General features: G+C 41.1%; 2 protein-coding genes across 6 annotated transcripts in view; both read left to right on the top strand.

Annotated features, from left to right (window-relative positions):
* Positions 1-834: 834 nt before the first annotated feature.
* Positions 835-9865, top strand: tsnax (translin-associated factor X). Its single transcript, XM_047352468.1, has 6 exons — positions 835-1156; positions 3141-3230; positions 5361-5475; positions 5925-6055; positions 8753-8874; positions 9287-9865. The coding sequence occupies exons 1-6, from the start codon at positions 1141-1143 to the stop codon at positions 9662-9664; spliced, it is 852 nt and encodes a 283-aa protein (XP_047208424.1). The 5' UTR covers positions 835-1140; the 3' UTR covers positions 9665-9865.
* A 1937-nt stretch (positions 9866-11802) lies between these two features.
* disc1 (DISC1 scaffold protein) overlaps positions 11803-21717 on the top strand; it is a 77893-nt gene continuing 67978 nt past the window's right edge. For 4 of the 5 annotated variants that reach the window (XR_007036021.1, XR_007036022.1, XM_047351753.1 and 1 more), the window contains exons 1-2: positions 11803-13223; positions 19467-20338. Coding sequence is in view for 3 of the 5 variants with exons in the window: in XM_047351753.1 (XP_047207709.1) it covers positions 13139-13223; positions 19467-20338 (957 nt within the window). In the remaining 2 variants the exon portion in view is untranslated. The remainder of the gene's footprint in view (positions 13224-19466; positions 20339-21717) is intronic. The other variant, XM_047351750.1, reaches the window with a different exon arrangement.

The raw sequence follows: 21717 nt of genomic DNA on the forward strand, positions 1-21717 counted from the left end.
ATTTACCATGTGAAAAAAAACAACTTCATGCTTACTTGTACTGTTTTGTCTTTATGAATTCATTTATTTTTGCTTTTGTTTTCACTCGGTTTTTAGATTTGAATGTTAATACCCAAATTAAGTCATACTCCTGGCAGATTTCTTTAAGTATTCTTTTATTTGACTAACGTCATATTTATTGTGACTTTAAGTAATATTAATGCTCTGGAGTGGCCCAGTCAGTTGCTACTTGAGCCTGGTAGGGAATCTGTGGAGCGAGCTAAAGATTAGGGTGACGGCAAGAGACCTGTTAGCCTCCAAGACTGTGGAGCTCAACACCAAAGATGCACTTTTGAAATACCAGTGAAAACATGCATCAAGCTGCTTAGCAATTAGCGTGGGTTTAAATAATGTAATGCCAATAAAATTATTTCCATCGATTATTGAGAACAGTATAAATATATTTTGATATGCTATTTAAAAAAATGTAAACATGTAATCAAATTTTACATGATTTAACATTGTGTTATTATCAGATATACCTGTTTTATATTCTATATAATTATCATTTTAGATCGGAATCTGTTTGGGCTCAACTGTAAGTGTCAATAAAAAATATTTTTCAATAAAAAATTAAATAAAAAAAGAACTAGATTAAAGCCAAATGAACATCATAGAGCTGCAAATAGATGTGCAGTATTACCGTTTAAAAATAAAATAGATTAATAAATAAATACAGATTACAAATAAATAAATGAAAAAGCTGGCAAAATCATTAGGAACCGCCGTTCAAAACTCACGCTATATTGTACTTCATTTCCCCTGATGCACTACGTTTATTTTTGTGTGACGCGTGTAATCAGCGCAGAAGCCCCGAGGTTACCGCATGAATGCCTGCTCTTAAGAAACAAGCAGCCTGCACTTATTTGCCGTAATGAGTGCGCAGAGTTTATTTGATTTATCTATCGACCCAGAAAGATGTTAATAGTAAATGAGAGGTAGAGTTTTCTCCTTTAGTTTCCGTAAAAACCGAAGCGTGAAATAAACGTGCATTTTGACTGCGGCATCGAGAGAGAACGCTAATCAGTTAGTAATACTGTAGACTCCGGTAGAGAGCCGACTTTATATTTTAGTAGAAATATAAACTGTGCCGCTGAAGGGATGAATAAGCGAGAAGGTAAGTCCAGATACAAATTATGTGTCCAGGTGAGTTGTATTAGATAGACAGGAACAGCTGTTTCATTATCTTTAGCTAACAATCATTAAAGAGTTAAGTTTTTGCACTAGCTAGCCTCAATCATAAATGTTGTAACTGCTTGTTTTACTGATGTATTTGGTTTGCCTTTTAGCTCATGTGTTATTTTAATACAGGTCAGGTAAATTACCCACCTTTTTTGTACAGTAACAGACTTCGGTGTAGTTTATTTTGATTTTATGTGATAGGCCAATACTAAGCAGTGCAGAGTTGTGAAGTGGAAGGAAAGTAATAAAGTTTTCAAAAGATGATGGCAAGTACTGAAACATCTGGCATGAATTTTTGTATTCAACCCTATTTACTCAGATGCACCCAAATAAAATGTTGTGCAACAAACTGCCTTCAGAAGGCATTCAATTAGTTAATGAAGTCTTTATGTGTATAATATAATCTCAGAATAAAAACAGTTTTTCTGCGAAGACTTTAGAAGTTATTATTATTGAGCTAGACCAAGGAACACACCAAGTTTGTTAGGCTATAAATCAATATCCCAAGCACTGGCCTAGATACCGTCAATTAAAAAAAAAGGGAAAAAACCCAAGTTCATATTTAGTGTTTAAATTGTAAATATGTTATTTGTTTTTCTTTACCAGCTCTTTAATCTCCTTAGCCTTAAACAACAAAGTTCTGCCACTAGACCTGAGGTGAAGAAAACAATATACATCTATGACATAATGAAACCCAAGCATAGACCTGCCGGAACTGTTCTGTGAAAATTTGAGCTCAATGTACATAGTTTGAGTTATATGTACAGTCAAATGTTTTGGTATTAATTGCATTATTTTAAAATCAGCTGGCAACCTTAAGTTTTGTAACATGACTGTATGTTCCATTATGCTCCCTTTATGCACTATACCCACACCACAGCATTAAAATAGGTCAGAAGAGTAATGCCTCTACTGGGCCTTTTATGATCCTCTAGGGTGCTTCAAGAACCCCCCGTAGGCTCGCCGTGGAGTGTGAGGGGTCCCTAAATGTTCTGAGCATGCACAGTGCCTATTTTGTGTAACTGTGGTAGCTCTTAATGGTGTTGGCATGGAGGAGGTCGATAGCAGCATTGGTAGCTTATCCATGAAATGCTGCCTGGACGCACCTTTGTGGAGTAGTGTTACTACACAGTAACAGGAAAACATGCAATTGCAAAGTTATTGTTTGTTAGAACAATGACAATAGTTCTGATTAATTCAGATTTTTTGTCATCACAATATCGCGACCACTCTCTGTGAGCTTTAGGATCTTGGGCCCAATACTATAAATCAAGGGCAATGAGAGTTCCTACTAATTTCCAAATGTACGGTATAACTGACAAACAGTGTATCACTGCATGATAGGTGAAATAATAGAGCCTACCAAATATTGCATCCAATCCATACTTTGTGATTGCAGTATTGCAGATATTGATATTGTGGCGGTGGCCTCACTGGCCACATGTCAACCTAGAACCTAATCACACCCACTCCAGACTGGCAGCAACCAATCCACACTGTTAAAGAAAAAAAAAACACCTTGCTCAGGTCCCTTGTGCATAGATATGGGTGTGTACTGCAATTCTTGTGGAGTAGGACTCCTAGCAGAGGGGTAGGGGGTTCACAAATGCCTTCAAATAATGCATATAGGTAGAGGAAACTGCGAGTTTTCCAGGCAGGTATTGAACATGCATGGCAGCACCTTATAGGGTTTGTTCTATCATTTTACCATGTTTTGAGAACAGTCTATTAAAAAAAAACAACTGCAGACACCAGAGCCCTGGTGTAAAAAAAACAGATTTTTTTATCCTTGTAAAATCGTGCTGTATTGTTGCAGTCTTAATTTTTCAAGTTCAGCTAACAGATTTGAAAGCAACCAAAGTGAATAATAAAAAAAAAAAATTCACCATACAGAATCCCTTTTTTCTACGTTATGTCAGGTGAGGGATGGTCCCGGAGAAATGTTGAAGCTGCACAGGAGCGTGATGTGCATGCAAATCCGTCCTCGGCAGTCATTGCTGCTTTTAAAGGTAACTGCATCTTCATCAGTTTTATTGTTTATATTGTTTAGACGCTGACTCGTACTCATACTTGGCGCTTTCAGCTTATCAGGGACTGGGAAGCTGGGCGGCAGTCTTACAGAGACACCCAGAGTTCCAGCCCTTCTACAGGGAGCCCAAGGCGTACCCAGGCCTCACCTCGTGGAGGAAGCTCATTTTAGCTGTTTTCATACCAAAATAACAAGGTTCCTACCCTCATAGGTGAGGGTAGGAACGTAGATCAACCGGTAAATTGAGAGCTTCGGCTTTAGGCTCAGCTGTCTCTTCACCACAACGGACCGGCACAGCGTCCGCATTACTGTTGCAGCCACACCCATCCGGTGGTCGATCTCTCGGTCCATTCTCCCCTCACTTGTGAACAAGACTCCAAAATACCTAAACTCCTCCACTTGAGACAGAAACTCCCCTCTGACCTGGAGAGTGCAAGGCACCCTTTTCCTGTCAAGAACCATGGCCTTGGACTTGTAGAAGCTGATTTTTATCCTCGTCGTCTCGCACTCGACTACGTACCGTGCTGGTGCATGCTGTAGGTCTTGAGTGGAGGGAGCCAGCAGAACCACATCGTTCGCAAAAAGCAGAGACGAAATCCGCAGGTCCCTAAACCAGAGCCCCTCTGGCCTCTGACTGCGGCTAAAAATCCTGTCTATGAAAGTTATGAACAGGACCGGTGACAAAAGGCAGCTCTGCCAGAGTCCAACATGCACTGGTAACAGGTCCAACTTAATGCCGGCAATGCAAACCAGATTCCTGCTCCGCTTGTACAGAGACTGAATGGCCCCTAATAAAGGGCCTCGGGCTCCGTACTCCTAGAGCACCCTCCACAGAACACCACGAGGCACACAGTCGAATGGTTATTCCAGGTCCACAAAGTACATGGAGACCGGGACGAAAACCACACTGCTACTGAAGCCGAGGTTTCGACTATCGGCTGGATTCTCCTCTCTAACAGCCTGGCACAGGCCTTCCTGGGGAGGCTGAGGAGTGTGATCCCCCTTTAATACTTATGAAGGGGGACACCACCCCAGTCTGCCAGTCCAGGGTCACTGTCCTTGACCGCCATGCAACGTTGAAGAGGCCTTTCAGCCATGACAGCACCACAACATCCAAAGACCTGAGGTACTCGGGGTGGATCTCATCCACCCCCTTGCCACCGTGGAGTTTTTTTAACCACCTCGGTGACTTCAGCCTGGGTGACGAACAAGTCTGGCTTAGAGTTTCCAGTCTCTGCTTCCACCAGGGTAGGGGTGTCGGCAGGGTTGAGGAGATCCTTAAAGTATTCTTTCTGCTGCCCGATAATGTCCCCCGTCAAGGTCAGCAGCTCCCCACCCCCACTGTAAACAGTGTTGGTGAAGCACTGCTTGTCAGCTTCCTCAGGAGTCCTACAAGCCAGCCAGGCTCGATAGGATTCCTTCTTCAACTCCATGACCACCCTTACTGCTGGTGTCCACTGCTGGATTTGGGGATTGCCTTTTCCTGACATGAAGGTGCACGATGCGACCGACTCATTCACCTGGGTAAACCCCAACACGAGACAACTGAGCTGAGGGGCAACAAGCCAACCCACCCTAGCGCGCCGCCTCTCCCCACGGGCCACTCCAGAGTGGAACAGAGTCCAATCTCTTGCATACCGAGGCAGTGCATGCAGGTGAGCCTGACTATTTCTAGCTGCTATCTCTCAACCTCTCACACAAGCTCAGGCTACTTTCCCCCCCAGCAAGGTGACATTCCACGTCTCTAGAGCCCTTTTGAGCATCTGGGGATCGGGTCGCTGAGGTCCATGCCTTTGACCGCCACCTTAACCTCTTTGCACCTGTCCCTCATGGTTCCGCTTGCAGGTGGTGGGCCTACTGGGGGATAGCCTCGGATCTCTCATTCGGGCGTAGCCCTGTCAGGTCCAATGAGGAGTAACCTGGCCACCAGGCGCTCACTGACAAACCCCAACCCCAGGCCTCGCTCTAGGGGCCCGGTAAAACGGAGCAACGTCTTGTGCCTCATTTTTGTTATCATCCGGAAGGGTTCTGAATTAATCTTTTTACGTTAAAGTGACGATTAACATGTCTCGTATTAATAAAGATTAAAACTTTCTTTCTGTCTTTAAAGTTTTCCAGCAGGAGCTCGACAGCCGGCACGACAAATATGAGCGCCTTGTTAAGATCAGTCGAGACATCACCATCGAAAGCAAAAGGGCCATTTTTCTTTTGCACAGAGTGACCAAGTATGTTCATTTTTTCAGTTTTTGAAGAATGTTTTTCATTTTGTTATCACTTTTTATGACCTTTTTCTCTCTTACACACAACAGCTAAAAGTGAATGGCACAGGGATGCAACAGGAAGAAGAAAAAAAACCCCGCAGGGATTAATAACATATACCTTTTGCCTTGAATTTATATACATGAGGGTGTTGGCCATATGGTATTTGCTTGGCCATGTGATAGTGATGCAGTGCAGAATTGTGGGATTTTACTAAAACAGAGAAGTGATTACAGCAATGTAGTCATTTTTTTCATGGTTTTAAAAGGAAAGGGTAATGTATATAATATCAGTTGTCGGAGATAACAGCAGATATCGATATCAGCAAATGTTCTGTGTGTATGCATGGTGCCATATACCAGCTTTGATTTCCAGTTAAAATCATTCTTACCTTTGTTTTCTTGTGGCTATAAAGTGTCCCCAATGCTGAGGGTGTTCTGAACGAGGCCGAGGGCAAGCTGGATGGAGTCAGACAGAAGATTGGTCAAATTGCTGAGGAGCTGAGAGGGGAGGATATTTATCAGTTTCACAGAGCTTTCACGCCAGGTGAGATGTTACAGACTGAGAACAGATGTTTTTAGCTTGTAGATGGTCAGATAAACAACTGTGTAACAGTAGTACTATTACTGCAGGTTTTGTTGAGTCTTCCTCCTCCACATTTATTGGTACCCCTGGTAAAGATGTCTCAAACCCCTTAAGATAGATTCATACTTTATTGAAGTAGCATAATCTGTCACTGAAAGTCTTTAAAAATAATTCTTGGCGCGGCGCTGATGGTGTAGGGGTTAAGCGCGCGACCATATACAGAGGCTACAGTCCTCGAATGGCGGCTGTCCTGGGTTCGAGTCCCGGACCCGGCGACATTTACCGAATGTCTCCCCCTCTCTCGACCCCTCTTTCCTGTATACCTACTGTCAAAAATGGAAAAATAAAGGCCACTAGTGCCAAAAAATATCTTAAAAAAAAAAAAAAAATTCTTTAATTTTAGTACATTTATTTAGTGGGGACAACATGCAAGCAGGAAAGCTTGTCTCTCCACCTTGGAGCACACAGGCTATTCCTATTTGCACAATCTGCCTAGATTCTCCACAGTCCTGAATTTTTATGCTGATGTTGTCTTGTATCGGGATCGTCTTGCTGAGAGACTCAACTGTGCTCTGTTTTCAGTTTTCTGATAGAATCCATCAGATTTTAATTTAAATCTGGCATTTCAAGTAGTTCATGTTGGTGTAAACTCTTAAGTTTCCCAGGGGCCACAGCATCACGGCTCCTCCACCAGTCTTAATGGACGTAGACATAAAGTCTGCTGCGTTTGGAGAAAGACATTAATGGGAGTGAACCCTTATCTAGATTTTTAGATTGTGGCCACTCAGGGAATTAATGGTGCCTCGTCCAGGACATGACCAATTGGCAGATTCCACTAATTACTGGTTTCACTGTTTTTTTAATCTTATTAGATGGTGACTGAGCTCAGATCATGGGTTCCTCTGTGATTATCCTTGTTGTAGAGGTCCCCAGGCTTATGTAATGGGTTTGTTTTTTTTATAAGGACCGTCAGAGATATTGTGGCTAAATTTAAACACAATTACCACTGATAACACAAAACTTTGATAAGCTCTTTAGCTCAACCTCAGTAATGATGCTGTGAATACAGAAAGGTACTTTTCCCATGATTCACTTGCTTCTCAGTGAACCACTCTGTGGTCCACCACTAATCAAATATCTAAATACGCAGTCTTCTCAGTATGCTATGGTATATAAATAAATAATCAGTATTTATACAGTATAAAGACCTATTTTTGTAGATCATATCCCGGCAGACTGTCCACCCACATTTAGCCCTCATCTTTTCCGAATTCTGTGCCATTAAAATCTCTCCTACTTTAACTTTGTTTTTCTCTTAGCCATTGTTTTTGGGTTTCACTGACCAAAGGTAATCACAGCTTTGGATCAAATAATAAAAACTGCTTCTGACAGTAAACTCAGGGACTGAACCCTGTCTGCTTGCCTCAAAGCTTGTGTCACCTTTGGATGTCATATATCCTGTTTCCTTTGTTAAGTCACAGAGACATCTCTTTTCTTTGTAGGTTTGCTCTCTATATATAATAAATATTATTACTCTAAATAGCAGTAAAAGATCCAAAAACTGTAATCCACGTGTACTGAGAGTAGCACAGATCTTATAAATAGTGAATGAGAATTATTTTAATTGTATTTTGCATGTGTAGAAAAGGTTGTTTGTCATCATCCCAGACTTTCTACATAGTCTGGAAACGTCTAAAGTAAGGTGTAATTTAGTTTATGGGTTTGGACAAGTATGGAAAAAGAAATTTGAGAATGGACAAAAATATTTGTAATTTCTCAGCTTCATTCTGTGTCTTATTATCTAAATGATCAGTTTCTAAATTTATTTTACAAAGTTTCAACCAGTGTGTAATCAGGTTTTTAGTTTGTTGCTTTAGACATGAGTGTCTTTTATTTGTTAGGCAATTTGTTAGTGTTGCATCCATCCATCCATCTGTTGAACCTTCCATCCTGCCATCTATCCATCTATCAGACTGCCTGTCCATCCATTTATGTATTTGTCCGTACATCCATCCATCCGTCCAACTTTCTCTTCTTTGATCCATCCATCCGCTCGTCCATCCATCTGTTGGGGACATGCTCTCCCTGCAGACTTTAAACAGATCCAAAAATAAGGGCCATGTATTCAGGTGGATGTAGGAGTCTGTAGGAGCCCAATTCACTAGTACAAAATAAGGCATTTGAATAATCTATAATGAATTTCCTTCCTAATTAGTAAACATTGTCCAGCTGTGTGTAATCTCCCCTGCAAAGGGGCCCTCCTGCCCGCTTGGTGCTGCACACTGCGGTTAGCAACATGAACGTACTGTGATGGACCCTTTGAAGCCCAACTGCAGCTCCTAAAGTAAACTCAGACACAACGTCTTCCGTCCTGGAATTATTTGATTATTGTTTACTCAAGAGCTGAAAATAAATGAGGGGTCATCTTGGCCACTACAGAAGAATCATCACTGTTTTATCAAACAGAGGCAGGAAACATGATGATTATTTTCATCTGTGATCTTAAATGCACAAGCAGAAACTTGACCTCATTTTTCATAACTGCTACCATTTCTGGCATCATCCACTTTGATTTCTTCTGCACAGCCAATAAAATAACTTCATGCACTTGTTGTAATGTCCTATGTTGAGTTACATTGGTTATATTTCCTGCTTCAGGAATTCAGGAGTACGTGGAGGCCGTCTCTTTCCTGCACTACATCCGCCACCGCAGCCTCGTCAGCCTGGAGGAGATCAACGCAAGGCTCGTCTTCATGAATACAGAGAACTCTGACCCAAAGGTACGTTTAACAGCAACATCATGTTCTAGTTGCTCATCTTCTCAAATAACATTACAGACTTAGTCAAATTCATCCCATCATGCGGGGAGCATGTTGCGGCCTCTTGGCTGCTTCTCTGAATAATACTCTTGTTGCCTGGCCTGTCAGTAATGTCCTGTCATACAGTGAGATGTTCCAAAGAGGGATATTGTCTTGGAAGCTAACTCGGCTCTTCTCCTGTATGTTGTGTTACTTGATCTTTATGATGCTGTTTGTTCACTATTGTTTTCTAAAAAAACCTCTCAAACCTTTTTGTTGGTACGTCAGTGAAATCCATTTATGTTCGGTTGTCGAATTAAACATTTTTAAAAGTTCAAGCGATGGGAATAGTTTTTATGAAGCACTGTATTTCAATATTTTATTTTCATTTCAGGGCTCAGCTGAAGCCCCGCCCTCAGGAGCTCGGGTTCTGACCTTCCAGGTGACACCGGCCGACTACCTGCTGGGCGTGGCCGACCTGACGGGGGAGTTGATGAGGCTGTGCATCGGCAGTGTGGGCAACGGCGACATAGACACGCCCTTCCAGCTGAGCCAGTTCCTGCGGCAGATCCATGACGGCTTCTCCTACATTGGGAACACGGGCCCTTACGAGGTCTCTAAGAAGCTGCACACGCTACGGCAGAGCCTGGGCAAGGTGGAGGACGCCTGCTACACTCTGCGTGTCCGCGGCTCTGAGATCCCCAAGCACATGCTGGCGGATGTGTTCTGCAGCAGGACCACTCACATGGACACAGAGGAGGGAGTCGTTTAGTTGAACACTCTTGATGCCCTTTATTGTGACCTTGTCTTGTTTAATGTGATGCATTTTTAATGGGGTTTGAGAGCTGTTCTAGCTTGTTAATTTAGCATAAACATTGTTAGAATAGGAAATCTGTTTTCTTTATTAAAAATTAGAATACTTCTGCTGTTTTGCATGAATAAAAGTTACGTTGTGCTCTCAGGCTTACAGCTACTTTGATTCAGTGTTTATTTTGTCTGTGGACTTCTGTATCACACAAATAATCTCAGTTTGCACTATCGAATGCATACTCTCACAACATTGTGGAAGAGCAAAATGCAACCTTTGTTCATCAGTAGACACAAACAAACCCCTTGTCTCAGCATACTTGCTTCTTTATTACCACACGTTTGGGACCTACATTTAAATTAAAGCTCAGAGCATGCAGAGAAATATTAATAGGGAAGAACTAGCACCATGTTGTTTTGCCATTTTGACCTAAAGAGGCTTGTGGCATCAATTCAGACGAGATTTAAAGTGGTAAAAATGATGTATGTTTACGTAAGACTGCATCTCACATGAGTTTAAACATGTCTAAATGTTTCCCTCAGAACAACCTTGATCCAGACCCTGCTAACAGAGACAAAGACCTGAAAGCCAACAAGTACTGCAGCCATACCAGTCCATGTGCCTCATTATTTAAGGCCACCTATTGTTGCATATATTTTCTGTGCCTGTTCGATCTACACCACCACTTCTAAAGATTTGGCACTGAATACATATGGTATGGTCATCTTCTGTACCGCTTCTTCCATAGTGGGTCGAGGGGAAGCTGGTGCCTATCTCCAGCAGTTTATGGGCAGGAGGCGGGGTACACCCTGGACAGGTCACCAGTCCATCGCAGGGCAACACACATACAACCACACACACACTCATTCATACACCTAAGGACAATTTAGAGTGACCAATTAACCTAACAGGCATGTCTCTGGACTGTGGGAGGAAGCTGGAGTACCCGGTGAGAACCCACGCATGCACGGGGAGAACATGCAAACTCCATGCAGAAAGACCCCAGGCTGGGAATCGAACCCAGGACCTTCTTGCTGCAAGGCAACAGTCAGGCAACAGGCTGATGTGTTTTAGTTAAAAAGTACCGACAATACTTGTTTTGACCTTGACACAGAACCATTTTGAGCTTTAGAGTAAAAGCTACATGTGAAGAACATCTGCTGTGATCAGATGAAACCAAAACTAAACAGTTTGATATACATGAAAAATATTGTGTGGCAGAAAAACCAACACGGCACAATACCCTGAACATACCACCCCACGTGACCTGGTGGTGACAGCATCATGCTGTGGCCATGCTTTTCTTCAGCAGACAAAGGGAAGCTGGTCAGAGTTTATGGGAAGATGGATGGAAGTAAGTCCAGGAGTGGAGATTCACCTTCCAGTGACATCACTAAACCTACAGCCAGAGCTACAGCTAAATGATTTACATCAGGGATCTGCAACCTTTAGAATACAAAGAGTCATTTTTGCTCTGAACTAAATACAACTTGCTTAGAGCCATAAATGTTACATGACCTTTAGAAAAACAACTTAAAATTTACTAATATCTGCTATAGGAAATTTGTTGTAATTTTTAAAGAAGCACCGTTTCATTTTTATTTTTAGGTATTAAAATAATGAAAATTATAAAACTCTGGAGCCGCAGGTTGCAGGCCCCTGGTTTAGATCGAAGCATATGTATGTGTTAGAATGGCCCAGTCAAAGTCCAGACCTTAATCCAATTTTCAGGTTCTGCACTTAATGGCAGGACCTGAAAATTGATGCTCTGCATCCAGTCTGACGTGATGTGAACTATTTTACAAAGAACAAAGAACTGCAAACATTGCAGTCTATAAATTGACTGATTCGTCTCTACTAGGTAGACTTGCTGCTGTTATTGCAACAAAATATATTTCTACAAAGTTTAACATCAGGGCGCCCGTTAGATTTTGGATTTTTATTTGTAAATAATTTTGTAGAACATTTGCCCTCCACTTCTATACTTTTGTTTCTCTGTCATATAAAATCCCCCCCCAAAAATACTTTGAAGTTTGTGGTTTTTGACGCGACAATATGTAAAAAACTCAAGAATTATTAATACATTTTAAGAATGAACTTTAGGCGTGTGTCAATTATTAATACAAGACAATCAATGTTAGGAATATAATTATGGTACAACCAGCACTCAGAGTAGAACCCCTACTGCCATCTTGTGGTAATAATCAGGTACAACACCACAACCACAAAAACAATGGCGTGGACTCCCACAACCTAATACGCACTTCAATTTTTGACATAACATACTGCGATAACAAGATTAATGACAGAAAATACAAATTTAAATAAAAAATCTGTCCTATAAAAGTCATATTGTTGCCTTTTTTTAAAAAGCCCATGTTGTGGAAGCAAAACACTCTGGTCATGAGACTGATCATTCAAAGGATGCTTTCCTTTAGTTTTCTGCTACATTAGGTGCCTTTTTAATGCTGCGCTGGTGACCAACTGATAAAAGACTTTGCAGCCCTCCACTGTGTGCTGAACTGAGCCGCTTTTATCTCAGAGTCTTGTTCATCAGCCAGCCACGCTGAATGAAAGGAGCTTTTGGAAATGTGGCAAAGACTCCAGTTTCTGTGGCGGTTTTCTAATGGATTCCCCCCCAGTCCCTGAACAATGACGACATTTGAGGAACCTGTGAAGATCAAAATGCCACTCTCACAGAAAACTGTCCCAGATATTTACTTGAAAATTCAACATGTGGACAGTTCTGTTGTAGAGGAATACTGAGCAACAGGCTCAGCTTGAAACTATTGACTCTCGGACAACACGCTTTAAATAATGCATGCATAAACACAAACAGCTGCAGTGTTTAATCCAGGATGTGTCTGCTGTAGTTCTGAGGCGGTCCGAAGGAGTCTGGAGTCAAATTCCTGAACACGTAGGAGCTCCAACACGACGCATGACGCAGGGCGCAGCAGCGACCGACTAACGGATTACTGATCGATCATCGATCTGACTACACAAAGTACATTTCTTCCCGCTGTTTTTACTCCATATCGGGTATTTCTTCTTATTCTCCTGCTTTTAATGACTTGAAGAAACATGACAAAAGGAGCAGCTTTTCTTTTCCGCCCGGTGAAGCGCAACTGAATCTGGTTTGTTTGCCGCAGGAGAAAACAGTAAGAATCTGACCTGAACAGCTGGTAATATTTGAAAGTAGAAAAAATGTTTTTATCATGGGAGAATAACCGCTCAAAATGCTGCTTTCACACGATAATTAGAAGTGGAATGAATTGAACAAAAAAAAAAACAACAGCCCGTGTTTGGTTTCCACAGCGGAAATGAGATCATTCCCTTTGCCTGGATCCACTTTTTCTAAAACATGGTGGATGTAACTCTGTCGTAGCAGGATCTGTCATTATCGGACGTCTGAACAGTTTAAATATTATTATCATTAATATGATTAAAGGAAATATGTTTGCTGGCCTGATGGGGCTGGACTGTCATCTGAACTCTTTGCATCACCGCTGCGAAGGATCTGAAGGTAAGGAACCTTTTTCATCTACAAACTGCTGTCTCTTCTACAGAGAGGCTGACAAGATCTCATCCATCAATCATCTGGCTTTTTAGTGGCTTATAGAAAAGCTTAACCAGTATAAAAGAGTGTTGTAAAAAAAAGTATTCACCTAATTTCAATATAGCTCCAGGAGCCTTGCTCACTACATTTACTGAGTGTGTCCACATCAATGAGTGGGTTGGTAAGAATTCCCTCCAGCTTTAGATAAGACAGAAACCATCGTTTTTGGTCCCAAATATGTGAGGGTCGAGATCATTGCTCACCTAGACTCGTTGAAGCTAAAGACCACAGAGCATACAGGAACCTGGGTGTAATTTGTAGGCTCGGATCCAAATTTTTGACAACGACATAAAGTCTGTAACTAAATCCTCTTCAAACATCTTAAATTATCCATTTTATCCTTTTTTAAGGAGGTTAGATGACTGCAATGTTGTCTTTACTGGTCAATAATCAGGCAGCTGCAGCTCATCCAAAATGCTGCTGCTTGAGACCTGACCAACACCAGGAAAATGGATCATATCACAACAGTTCCTCAGTCACCACACTGGCTCCCCTTTTGTAAAAGGATAGGTTTTAAAATTCGCATAGTGGTCCATAAAGCACTGAATGATCTTGGGCTGAAATACATTTCTGAGGTGCTTATGAAAGATGAACCATGCACACCCCTCTAGTCTTCAGAGACCTGCTTACTCGGTGTTCCCAGGACTAGACGTAAACATGGTGAGGCAGCATTTAGTTATGCTCCTCAGCTCTGGAATAAACTCCCTGACAACCTGATGTGCAGAAACTGTTGCCTCCTTTAAATCAGGGCTGAAAAACATTGTTTTTACTGCAGCTTCTGATCAAATAATTTAACTAATGAACTGTTAGAAACATTAGTTTATTTTATGCCTTAATGTCTGTATTTTAACATCTTTTATGCTTATGCTATAGATTGCCTTGTGTATGAAGGGTCTTATAGATATATTAATTTTAGAGAAAGTTAACATGATGAAACACAGTTTTCAGTGATGATAAAGCCTATCCAAATCATCCTGGCCTATGTGAAAATTAATCCTCCCATTTTTTACATAGCTTTAGGTTACTTTTGGTCCACTCTTCTTTGCAGAATTGTTTTACTTCGGCCACATTTGAGGGTTTTGTGCATGAACGGCTTGTTTAAGGCCACAGTATCTTAATTGATTTCAGTCCAAACTTTGGCTAGGCCACTCCATACCCTTCATTTTTTTAATCTGTTCTGAGGTGGATTTGCTGGTGTAGTTTGGATCATTCTCCTACTGCTTAAACCAAGTTCACCTGAGCTTAAGGTAACAAACTGATGCCAGTTTTCCTTTTGTTCTGCTTTAAAGAACCTAATTATAATTAAATTTCATAATTTGATGATCCTGTCTGCTTGCTGCCTGGATGTGGATCGTCAGCCTCACCAAACCTTGATATTTTCTCTCAGAGTTCACCAGACATCTCTTCAAAATCTTCTGGAATCACTTTAAGAATTCATGAGCACACTCTAACATCTTTCCCAGGACTTGTGGAAGACAAACAGTCCCGCAGCATCACAGGTTCTCCACCTTACTGAACTGTGGGCATGACCTGGACTGTTTGTCGCTGTGAAAAGGTCAGTCTTAGTCTCATCTGACCAAAGCGCGCAGTAGCAGTTAAAGTCCCAGTTCTGTTTAGCAAACTCCACATGTTTTCACATGTGTGTGACGGTGCAACAGAAAATGCTTTTTTTTTGCCATCACTTTTAAACCAGCGATTGGGAAGTAGAGTTAGTTGTTATGGAGACCTGTTGATGCAAAGATCCCACCATTTGCTGTATTTTTCATTGGGGCCTTTTTCACCTTTGTTGCCATCCTGCTCACGTGTCGTGGCAAGATAAATATAGGTCCTCCTTTTATCCTAATGGCCAGTGGCTAAAAGAGATTGACCTTTGTGTCACATCATATTGAAGCCCCAGGGAAACAGAAAATCATGGAATACTAGTTAGAAATTCTGATCAACTTAAACAATAAAGCATAAATATAAAAATGCTTCTGTTACATTTATTTTGAAGATGTTGTTGGGGTACAAATAATTGGTCCAGCTTATTAAAAGCATTTATATCTTAACATGTCTTTTTTCCTCTCACTAAATAAATGTACTCAAATTAAAGGTTGGATTTGTAATTGTTTTTTTAGTGCGAGATTATGCTACTGCAACAAAATCTGAATATATTGTAAAACGTTTTGCATTCTTCGTCAGGGTTCTGTGATCTGGTTAAAAGTCTGGTTCCCCTTATAATATATAATTATATTTATTGTAACAAGGGTTTCTCTCTAAGGCAGTATGTTCTGTCAAGTTTTCTATAAAGTCACAAGGTCTTTGCCAGACTGCTTCACCATCCCATGTGCATTCTGCTATGTCTTGTATCTGAATATGTTTGATTGTAACCAGAACATGCAATTATAAAAGAGAATGTTTCAAGTGTCTGAATAAATGTGAACAGCATCAGCTGTCACATTCCTCTGGTTTATGATAATCATGGGACTGTACAGGAAGTTGGGCCTTAAAGCCTCACAGCCGCAGAGATTTTTAATGCTGGACTTTCACGGGTTATTTTTAAGTTTGCTGTTTACAAAACTGGCTGGTGTTCAAATAGACTCATGCTTAATTTTCATTTCCCTTTTCTTACTGCTGCTGCTTCTTGTCACACATGGTGAGGCGCTGCACATCTGCCGAGCACTGCTGCTTCTCAGGAGGTTGCTCACATGCAGTCTCGCTTGTCCGCTGATCCTGTTCCTCAAATGCTTGTGTTTTTATGAGCTCCTCTGGATTCTTCTATTATTTCAGCAGGGTTTAACCAAAGGACCTCTTTTGTCTCCAAAGGTACATAACTGTACCTCTTCTGGCTTTGACGCTTCGTTTATCTCAGACTTAACCAAAGCAAAGAATTACAGAGGGAATCCTTGTTGCTGCAGCACAATTGCAAGGAACCCCTAAAGGCCACCTTTTGCTTGTTTGTGCTTTCTGACGGTATTCCTGAAAAACTATTTTAGCTCACAGCCTCACAGGAAGCAGCGAGTGACATACCCCTGAAAGGCTGAGAAGTCGATGTCCCAACACACACACACACACACACACACACACACACACACACACACACACACACCACACACACACACACCACACACACACACACAATGAGCCCCAAGGCATTTCCTTCCCTTTTACTGGGGAAAGCGCTCTCTGTGCAACTGAATTATGCCGGGGATACAGTAACACCACCACCAAGTCCTTCTTTCAGTAAAGAGTTTCTTTGACTCTCTTGAGAGCTCTCTGCATAATAACCACGACCACACCACATGGTGGATGGTGCTGTGGTATTTGGTCCTTACGATGAAGTGTTGGGTTACTTAAGTCTTTTATGGAACAGTGGCCATGTTTGCAGAGCCACTCTAATTGATGCAGCTGTGTGGAACCTGAGCTTTAGTGTTGCGGTCCCATTGGACCAGGAGCCCAACCTGGACACAAAGGAGGCAGCTTATTATCACTCCCGTAGCAATGTCTGCCTGACATCCTAAAGTGGTTTCTGTTTGTGCCCTCTGCTCCCAGTCACATGGGACGATTGCATCACCGGAGGTCACTGTGGGCAATAGCTGCTTAGCCTATTTTCTTGTCTTGACACACACATTGCTGTGAGACATGGAGTCTGCACAGTCAAACAACCATCTGTACAAGCCCAGCAACGTTTTTTGTGTGAAATGAACAATGCTTATCTGATTCCACTCTTTTCAGCACAGAAGTGTCAGTGTGTCTCTGTGCTTTTATTATGTGCATGAGGGGAGGGAGAAAACGAGTCAGAAGTGAAGAAAGGGGGAAGCGCAGCCGTACACAAAGAGGCTGTTGATTCCCAACATATGAACTTGCCTCCTCTGAATCCTGCACATTATGTTTTAACCACATTGCACTGCAGCAGGTGTCTAGATCCAAACACAACCAGGACGTTATCCTTCAGCAAATTAGACTCAAAGCTCAGTTAGATGTAATGACTGTTTGATGGTGTAACAGTGACTAATGTAAGATGTTACTATGCTACTTTGCAAGCAGCCATACCTCAATAGAGTTTATTTTAGCATTTATTAAACCTAATTTTTTAGTTGTCTCACAGTTTGCATTGCTTCACTTTCCACATTGATCTGTAGCTGCTTTCAGTTAAGCAAACAAAACAAAACAAACAAACGTGTGGACGGTTCTGGATCTGTTTTGCCACCTTTCATAAATAAGCTTTAACCATTTTGTCTCCTAATTCCATTTTGTACCCATAAACAATTTCCTTCCCATAAACCTCAGTCAGTTACTTCTTTGTTGTAGCAAAACTCAAATCTCAAGTATAATATAAAACAATTGTAGAAATTTGTTTGAAGATACTTAATTTCCATTTTTTTGATTCTAATCCAGATACTGTGGACAATTCCATACTTTGCAGCTTTGGTTGATTTGTACCGTTTTTTTTCAGGTATGAAATGGTGCCGTCTATGCTTTGTGCAGACCATGCATCACTTCGTACCCACCGGTGGGACATTTCATTCCCCTACTTTGCCAACTGACACTTTTAACTAGCTTTTTTCTACTCTACTTCAAGTACTTAAGGCTTTATGACCCCAAATAATAATATCTATCAGCATGAGGTCATTTATAGATACTTTGGTTTGATCAGAGGTCAACAGGCCTAACTGGGATCAGAACTGAAATATATGGAAATGGGGGGTAATACAACGTTTGTCAGAAAATAATAACAAATCATATTAATTATTATCTGAGATTTGAACATTTTCTGGGAATTTTGCATAATTATGAAGTGGAGAATGAATAAATTGTTTTCTAAATTTCCTGATATAAAAAGTCTAAAAGGTGTGGCATGTATTAAACCCACTATTCATTGATTCCCCAAAATCCAGTGCAACCAACTGCCTTAAAGAAACACCTAATTTCTAAATCCACCTGTGTGTAATTCAGCCTGATTGTGAAGCAGTTCTGTAAAAGCCTGTGAGGTTTGTTACGAGAACATTATTGAACAACTTCATGAAGACCAAGGAGCACTGCAGACAGGTCTGGGAGAAAATTGTGAATATAGGTTCTAAAACAATATCTCAACTTGGGACGTTTCAAAGAGAACTGTTCAAACCGTCATTTGAAAATGGAACGAGTATGCAACAACTGCAAACCTACAAATGTATGCCAGTCTGCTTTAACTGACCGGCTGGGCAAGCAAGCATGAAATAGGAGAAGAACACTATTGAACATGCAGCCAAAGCAACAATGAGATGATTTAGATTAAGGCATCTATATTAGTTAGAATGGCTTAGTCAAAGTCCAGACCTAAATCTAACTGAGAATCTGTTGCAAGACTTGAAAACTGATGTTTACAGATGCTGTCCATCCATGCTGACTGAGCTTGAAAATGTTTAAAAAAAAATTAACACAAAACTAATTTTGCACAGCCGGTGAGAACATACGTTGAATAATTGAAAAAAACCCCCCAAAAAAACATTGAAAACCAAGCATACTTTCCTTCCACGTTGCTGTTATTACGCACTACTCTGTTTTGTTCTTTACATAAACCCTTAATGAAATACATTAAAGTTTGTGTATGCAGTGTGCCAAAATGTGAAAAAGTTGAAGAGATATGAATACTTGTCCAAGACAATGAAGGTTTAAAAAAAACAAAATGATTTTGTTTATTTAACGCACTTTTTTCTTCTCTTTGAAACATTTTTTCAGTTATTAAAATAAATCTTGTAATATTGATTGTTGTGTAATCTACAATAATGTTTCTAGAGTTACCTAAATGAATTTTGCTGTCCTGAGCAGAAGAAATAGAAATTCAGATCACAATTATAGTAACATTTGTCTCTTGGTCACTATTCCAAAGAGAGGTGTGAATCGGTTTAAAATATGACCGAGCACCTTTGGTATTTCCAAACAGCTGGAGCAGAACTGTGGGAAATGTTGCACAGCAGCACAGCTTGTTTTTTATTTATTGGTGCAGTGCTGGAACAGGGTTAAAGTAAAGAACAATATCGTGTTCTACATTTTGTGCGATTATCACCTCGGACAGATTTTCATCCGACATCCTGATGGCAAAGTTTCTACTGCCAGCTCCATGAGCTCAGACGTTATCTCCCTCATAAACCTGTTGTCCAGCTTAATGGTTAATCTCTTCATCGACAGGTGGCAAAGCATCCAGGACAGCTGTCAGCTCTGGGTGTAAGAGGCACCACAGGAGACCAGGGTACATGAGAGGAGAGCAGTCCAGACTGCAGTGCACTGCTCATGCTCAGGAGGAGGAAGAGGAGAGCTTCGCTTGCATTAGGAATGGAAAATCTGGACGTCATGCTGACATCACTGAGGCAACCAGAGTTCAACAGTTGAGTCAAGCTCTTCCCGTCAAAGTGAATTTAATGAATAATGACCATTACAAGCAATCCGCAGGTAGTACTTTGGATAGTAAGAACTTGCTCGGCTCTGTAAATGGAGTTCAGAGCATACCGAGGCATTTGGTCCAGTCTTCTCTGTCTCCAAATGAACTCAGTTCAAGCCTAGATTATTCATCTGAGGACACCTTTAACTCAAGTTTTAGTTTCATCCAGCAGTCTCTAAACTACAACCAAAGGACAGACCCTGTTTTACCAGTACAAGCACCAGAACCACCAAGTCAACAAGCTAATCTAGAAAAAACACGAGATGCACTCTCCACCAAGCATATTTTTTTAAAGCAGTCGGCTCCTGCCTCGTCACTGCCACTCCTGGCCCAAGCCGGTCAGGTCCATAAAGAGGAGCATTCATATGGAGGGAGATGTTGGCGGGACTGTCTGTGGGGGGACAAGGAGGAAATGTCCCAGCTTCCAAACCCTGATTCCCAGTCTCCTGACATAGAGGTAACGTCTTCCCTGTCAGTAGACTCTGACACGGCGTCTGCCTCCTCTGTCACCTCTGGCTACGAGAGCGCCACACCTGCTTCGGAGCAAGGCTGGGACAGTCTGGTGAAGAAGTATGAAGGCGTACTGCAAGACTGCCTCCAGAACAACCGCACTTACACCAAGGTGGGTATGACTGAGCTCATGATGTGGAAATAACATGCAAGTCGGCGTTGTATATCTGAATCTAAAAAAGGATTTTATGGATTCTTTTTTTCTGCAAAAAAAAGTAAAAATCAAACATGTTTTTTGTAGCCATCTAAAAGTTTCTGATATAATCCTGGCTGGAGATTTGCACCTTTTTCTTGGGACGTTTGGTAGAGCTTATTGAAATTGGCTGGTTTCCTAGGACAGACCCTATTTTAAAGCATAGTTAACAAAACTCCAAGGAGATTGAGTTTGGGGCTTTGAGAAGGCCATTCGAGAAGCTGAATGTTAGGCTGCTTTATCCATTCTAAAATGGAGGGATAATTGTCTGTTGGAACATCAAAACAAACCCTCGGCATTATGCTGCCTGACCATTGGTATAGCATGCTTAGGTTTGAAAGCCTCTCATTACCTTCTCCAAGTATTCTTCTTGTCATTGTGGCCAAATTGCTCAATCTCTGTTTCCTCTGACCAGTCCTTCTCTCCGGATGACATTTGGCTTGTTAATGTGGGCAGCCGCAGATTTACGTCAAACTTGAAAAGCCTCTTTCTTGGTCTGCACACTTTTAGTTTATGTTGAAGTAAAACCTGCTTCACTGTGGACATTGACTGGTGTTCCACTTTTAGCAGATTCCATTCGATAGAATGGCTTTTGGGTAATTCCTGTAGAACCAAGTCAGGTTCCTTTTGTCTGAGGGTGGCAGTTTGGGTTAAATGGTTGAAAATTAAAAACTGTTTTTTGTTTCACAAAGATCATGATCCCAAATACGCATCAACACTGATTTTAAACTTGATAAAACGGACTACCATTAAGCTTCTGGAAAGGGCATCCAAAGTCCTCACGTCTACTGTATTGAAAATTGATGGACCCTGTTTTAAAGCCGGGTCTGAGCCAGAAAACAAAACAACTCCAATTGATTTGGAATAATGCAAACAGCATGTCATTGAGGTGCAACTTATTAAGAGACTTTAAATCAAATGTTAGTGTGGATGTATTCATAATTTTCTAATTTTACAGTAAATTTGTTCACCCAATTCTTGCTTTTAAAAAACATTGAAGCTGTATGTTGTTTAATTATTCCAGCCTGAAAACGAACGGTCCTATGTTCCATTTAAAGCCTAAAATAATGATATTCAAGGCTATAAATATGTAAACTTCTGACTTAAACATAAGGTGGTGCATTGTCACAATTTTGTCAAATCACACTCATCTGCAGTATATGACAAAGCATGTGAAAGTGGATTATTGTATTTGAACTAAAATGATAGAAAAGTGATTATACAGATTTTTCTTAAGGCTTTTTAGGGTGACTGAATATTATAAACTAAAGGAGTTAAAACTACGTTGAGTTCATGCT

This window comes from Girardinichthys multiradiatus, chromosome 22 (genome assembly GCF_021462225.1).
Source record: "Girardinichthys multiradiatus isolate DD_20200921_A chromosome 22, DD_fGirMul_XY1, whole genome shotgun sequence".
NCBI lineage: Eukaryota > Metazoa > Chordata > Actinopteri > Cyprinodontiformes > Goodeidae > Girardinichthys > Girardinichthys multiradiatus.